The sequence below is a fragment of the Schistocerca serialis genome, chromosome 1 (genome assembly GCF_023864345.2).
Source record: "Schistocerca serialis cubense isolate TAMUIC-IGC-003099 chromosome 1, iqSchSeri2.2, whole genome shotgun sequence".
Classification (NCBI taxonomy): domain Eukaryota; kingdom Metazoa; phylum Arthropoda; class Insecta; order Orthoptera; family Acrididae; genus Schistocerca; species Schistocerca serialis.
The window spans coordinates 1018843950-1018849949 of record NC_064638.1 but is presented as its reverse complement, the minus strand read 5'-3'; the positions used below and the strand labels follow the sequence as shown (position 1 = coordinate 1018849949).

Sequence of the window (6000 nt, the reverse complement as noted above, 5' to 3'; positions counted from 1 at the left end):
CACGACTATATGCACAGCACACACTTTTACGAAGTTTATTATACACTCGACTACTCAGTGTATATTGTAAACTGTAACAGTGTTTGTTGTGTATACTGTCTACGATGTTATGACAACGTGGAGGAAAAATCTGCAGATGAACAACAAAATGTGATGTTTAGTAAAATAAAGAGAAAGCCGATGGTAGTTGTGGTGTAACATCACCAAAAAATAAATGTGAAACAGTGAACAACAAGAAATTGTGTTCTGCTCAACACACAGTCCTCAAAATACATTTCATCACTCACTAGTGAGAAATCTACGAACTAAAATGCAACATTAATCAAATATTGTAAGAAACTTCTACTTTAAGTTTCATGCTAAGGATTCTGTGATCAGAGAATATGATACTGTTAATGGGTGTTACAATGAAAACTTACCATCTATTCTCCGACATGCAATAAATTATTCTGACAACTTAATATGATCTTAATGATTAAAAATTTATATTTCACAATAATTCTATGAACCAACCTGGATAACTTATTATTAAAATTCCGTTAACTTTAACACTGATAAAGTATCTAGTCTTTCAATTTTCAGGTGAAATTAATGACAAATTGTGCAGTCCAGGCATACTCTCTGTGCAGCGGCTGATTGGCCTGACGTATACAGAGAAGGCCAGCATGAATCGTCACAGGTTTGTTTGATCTGTGGGAGAGTGTCCCATAGGTACTGATGGAACTGAACTGGTAGACTCTTGAAGATACAAGTAAACTGTCCCGAGAAAGTCTATAAACAAAGTTTCAAGAACCGGCTTAAAATGACGACTCCAGGTATATGCTACAATCCCCTGTGTACTGCTTACATAAGGATCGTGAGGATAAGATCAGAATACCACTGTACTGCATGCAGACACATTCAATCATTCTTCCCACACTCCATCTGTGAATGGAACAGGAAGAAACCCTAATAACTGGTACAATGGGACATACTCTCTGCCATGCACCTATCGTTGGTTTGCAGAGTATAGGTGTGAATGTAGAAATGGAAGATGTCTTTACAATTGCTCCCAGCAGAACCATCACACTAATACGGGATGTTGGCTCCATCCCATAACATATGATGTGGCATGTGATGTATACATGCACAAACAGAAAGATAACAGAACACATACAACATTTCTTACGAGTCTGTATTACTTTTTGGAATGTGGGTTGTGGTGACAGACTGATCTGTATGTTAGTCCAGATCTAGGTTACGTTGACAGATGACAGTCTGGCGCAGAGTTGGCAAAGACACAGAAGGTGAATACAAAACCTTAAATATGGTGACATATCGATATCTATGAGATCGAAAAGTGACAATGGTTGTGAGGCAAACCAGTATAGAATGTTTCAGTTAACCAATATTTTCTACCAGGATTTAAGAAAGACTACTTTTAACAATCAGCACATGGACAGAATTTTAAATTCTCTTGTTGAAACAGTCTTAACATTCTTAGTATATATGATGTCCACTACTGTGCGACTATAGATGTAAATAAGGTAGTGGAAAAATCCTAGGAGAGTGTACATAATTTAGAAGTACAGGGAACAACTCACCAAAGAGTGGAAGCATCAAGTCTTAACACTCATGTAAACAAGACTGAAAACCAGCTAGCTTTCGGAAGAATCCTTTTTCGAGCCAGAGCCCCTCCCCCCTTCCAAAAAAGTGCGTGTGTGCCGTCTGCATCGTTTATGTCTGTTGACTATGCCCCACTCTTCAGTGAGTCATTACCTTCCCTTTCAAATTATTTACTGACTACAGATGTGCTTTATGTGACTATCATTCCCTCTGCCATCAATGCTGCCTATGAAATATGTATGCTTGACATTGCAACCTGTGCGACACAATGGTTAAATAACTATTATCTACAGAATTCTGAAGCTTTTGCTTGACTGAATATAAATACAAAAGAGGAAATTAACGATGAACCATTACAACACAAACAATGGAGTTCGGTGATACAAAATTTAAGACAAGATGGCTTTTAAATGAAAACTTTTATAAAAATATATTCATGCCACTTTCCAAATTTTCATATTCATACTAGGCCTATTTACTACAAAATTCTCTCACATAGTTGTAATGGTGCCATTGAAAAACATGTCGTCCTACTTATCTAAAGAGTATGATTTTTTATTACTGACAGTAATCTTCAGACTGGTAAAATATGTATTTCTTTCAAAATAGTACGAATATACCGCTATTCTGATCTGTTCCATGACTAAAAATTTCTTATTCTTACAATCTTAAAAAAAAATCAAACAAAATAAATAAATAAATAAATAGGCTAATAAACAAACATATACAGTATATACTACCATACATTCAGAGGCTTCAGAAATGCCAGTACCAGCATTGTCAGAAACAAACACCAACCTGTGTGGGCTCAATGGCTAGTTCATTTTTACAGTAGCAAATCCTAGGCAGCGTACTATTTAGTACAACAGGTATGGCAAAAAAGATAAGTTCACCACAGTAAAAATAAATCTACACTAAAATGCAATTTTCATTAGTTTTATAAACAGTATCATAACCAACACTACCAACACTATAAGGAAAAAAATCACATTTTATTTAAAATTGTAACAATGACCTTATAAAACATACAAAATAGTTGTAGCATTTAATCACTACAAACACACACACATTCAACATCATAAGTAAAAATATACATAACATATTGGAAAGAGACAACATTTAGATGTTCAATAAATTGTATTCAGACTTAATTTCATTTTGAGCAAAATTTTCTTGATGTAAAGCTCACAAAAACATACTTTCAAGAAAAAGCTTGTGTGGCAAGTACTTTGCATTATTTAACCTTCCAGCTGATTCCTAAAATTCTGCAGCTCTTGGAAGATATCAACTGGCAGCTTTATCTCCCTCAAATAAATGTCATATGTAATAATTAGCTTGAAGAGACTGCGTTCTAATGCACTTTTGAGTGCTTGTTTCATTCTGTTGCTTCTTGCTTCCACATACCTAGTCCTTTTCTGCACAACAAACTTTGGTATTTTTATTACAGCCCTATTTAGATTAACAAGAGAGATTATTATATTAGGAAGGTCTCTGAGAGAAATACCATAATCATCCTCTTTGAAGGATGCTGTTGTAATAAAAGCTAGTCCTTGAGCTGCCCAAATAACAGGGTATGCTTGAGATAAGGTCCAGTGAAGTCTTGAATCTGGGACAACACCACAAAAATATGAAATCACAGTATTTTTGGATATGTAATCTACAATTTGAGTCCAGTATGACTTTATTGCATCAGAAAAAGAAATATTACTACCAAGTGGAGACACGGATTCTTGAACAGACTCATTTAATGACACTAAAGATAAGTTTCGCATGGACACACTGTTAGCTTTAGGTAATGTTGGCTGTGGAGTCTCTCTCTTTTGTGAAGATACGCCAGCACATTTTTCTCCAGACATTTCCATACAAGCTAAATTGATAAATTCTGTGTATGATTTAATTAACTTTATGCATTCTGAAATAACCCCATTCCAGTTGTATGGATGACCACCAGGTTGACTTAAAATATATAATTGCTGTCGACGTAACAAGTCATTCTCTGCTAATAACTTGAGGTCTAAATATGCCAAATTTTGTATTAATGGTAACTGTTGCAGAGCCATGGCGTCTGCAAGTTTAATTTTGTCTGTGTTGCTCTCATTTATTACAATTGGAAACACATATCTTTCAGTAAGATGCAAGTTTAACAAGTATTTGCCTGCTGTGACAGCAAAAACATAAAAGAATGTCAGCCCATAAAAGTAAAATACAACCATGACGTTAAAAGATGCATTTCCTGCAATTTTCAAAGACAAGAGGTTTGATATACAATTTCTTAAAGCACTGCCAAAGATGAAATACAACACGGCAAACATTACAACTGGTGATATACTTCTGATTATGGATTGTTTCAATAGATTGAGAAATTCTTCTTTGATTTGAATTAACCTCAACTGTTGCACAACTGGATATTGTAGAGCATTCGCTTGTAATATACATTCTGTTAAGAAAATATATACCCCCACAAACACGCTACCAACAATGAGGTATAGATTTTCCTCGACCACAGAGCTTCCACCAGTTCCTGTTGTACTGGGGGACCTCTCGTTAACTACCGATAAATAAAAAAACGATGAAAACGTACTAAGCAGTAAAAGTGACAGTGCCAAACAACCATTATGTAACGTGAGAGTGCGCTGAATGCACGATATTCTGTTTGGAGTATAAGGAGTAACGTTTGCAAACTCTGAGCCATGAAGGTATCCAAATGAAACCGTACATGTCATCACTGGAATAAAAAATACCCAGGTTTTTGGTGAAACTAGCACAGTTACAGCATCCACCATCCATGTCAAGGGGCTCCAGAAATCGAAGTGAATAACAGCGAGGAAAGCACATGCTAACAATATCTCAAATATTATAGTCCACGTAACTGCTGACAATATTCTTCTAGAACAGATTTTCTTTCCTTCATTCATGTTTTGTTCGAAACTGGCTGGAACACACGGACATTAACACATTTCTTCAAGCTAGCCGGCAAAAACACACCGCCAAACACACAAATTGTATAACGGTTCAACACCCGCCAAAACACTGAAATGTCTGAACTAGTGGTGGGCAGGAAATCGCGTATCTGTTAGAAATCACAGTGACTGAGAAGTCACAGATATCACAGTAGCAACTTTACAGAATCTAACTGCGATTTCAGTCACAGTTAGCAGTCGCAAGTAGTATTTCACATTGAAAGACGTGAGCCATCTATTGGTCGAATTTAGCACTGCTTTCTGCGATTTCAGTGACAAGTCGCAACTAAGAGTCGCAAGTAGCAACTAAAAAGCGCGGTTAACAGTGGCATCTGTTGGCCGAAGTTCGTACTACGTCCATCTCTGCGGTACGCTATGGAGTCTAACTGCGATTTCCGTGACAAGTCGCAACTAAGAGTCGCAAGTAGCAACTAAAAAGCGCGGTTAACAGTGCCATCTGTGGGTCAAAGTTCGTACTACGTCCATCTCTGCGATACGCTATGGAGTCTAACTGCGATTTCCGTGACAAGTCGCAACTAAGAGTCGCAAGTAGCAACTAGAAAGCGCGGTTAACAGTGCCATCTGTGGGTCAAAGTTCGTACTACGTCCATCTCTGCGGTACGCTATGGAGTCTAACTGCGATTTCCGTGACAAGTCGCAACTAAGAGTCGCAAGTAGCAACTAAAAAGCGCGGTTAACAGTGCCATCTGTGGGTCAAAGTTCGTACTACGTCCATCTCTGCGATACGCTATGGAGTCTAACTGCGATTTCCGTGACAAGTCGCAACTAAGAGTCACAAGTAGCAACTAAAAAGCGCAGTTAGCACTGCCATCTGTTGAGCAAAGTTCATACTACGCTATTCGCTACCGAGTCAAACTGCGATTTCTGTGACAAATCGCAACTAAGAGTCGCAAGTAGCAACTAAAAAGCGCAGTTAACATACTTTTCTTAGTGTCATCTGTTGACCCACGTACGTACTTCGTTATGAGAGCCTTGTGCCTCACGAGATCGATGTGCTGTGTGTGCATGTGAAGGTCTTATTTCAATAGTGGTACAAGTCCATTTTTGTTAATTTTGAGATATAGAGTCGTAAAGTTAAATGAGTGCTGAAAAATCTGCAGTTGAGATACCAGAAATATTCACCATATGGCTTCTTGCTAGAGATGAACCTTTATTTATGTTTGTTTGGATCACTAATTTCAGAAGCATTATAGACAGAAAAGTGTAGGTAATGGACTTGTACCACTATTGAAATAAGCCCTTCATATTAAATGACGACATGCACATTCAGCATCAGTTATGGTTGGTCAAATACTGCTGTGACTCTGAATGTATTATATTAATAAGAAGCGACATTGCCTTTTTCTCCTGAAAATATCGAGTAACGTAACAAATGTGTTTGATTCTGCTTCCAATATGACAGTTTTGGTTAATA

At 37.2% G+C, this 6000-nt stretch overlaps 1 protein-coding gene across 1 annotated transcript; it reads right to left on the bottom strand.

Annotated features, from left to right (window-relative positions):
- Positions 1 to 2053: 2053 nt before the first annotated feature.
- On the bottom strand, positions 2054 to 4690 carry LOC126458708 (nucleoporin NDC1). The gene has a single exon (XM_050095815.1). The coding sequence runs from the start codon at positions 4518 to 4520 to the stop codon at positions 2844 to 2846; it is 1677 nt and encodes a 558-aa protein (XP_049951772.1). The 5' UTR covers positions 4521 to 4690; the 3' UTR covers positions 2054 to 2843.
- Between the last annotated feature and the right edge of the window lie 1310 nt (positions 4691 to 6000).

Coding starts and splice junctions, on each gene's coding strand:
- LOC126458708 (XM_050095815.1), bottom strand. CDS start 4,520: ATGAATGAAGGAAAGAAAATCTGTTCTAGAAGAATATTGTCAGCAGTT.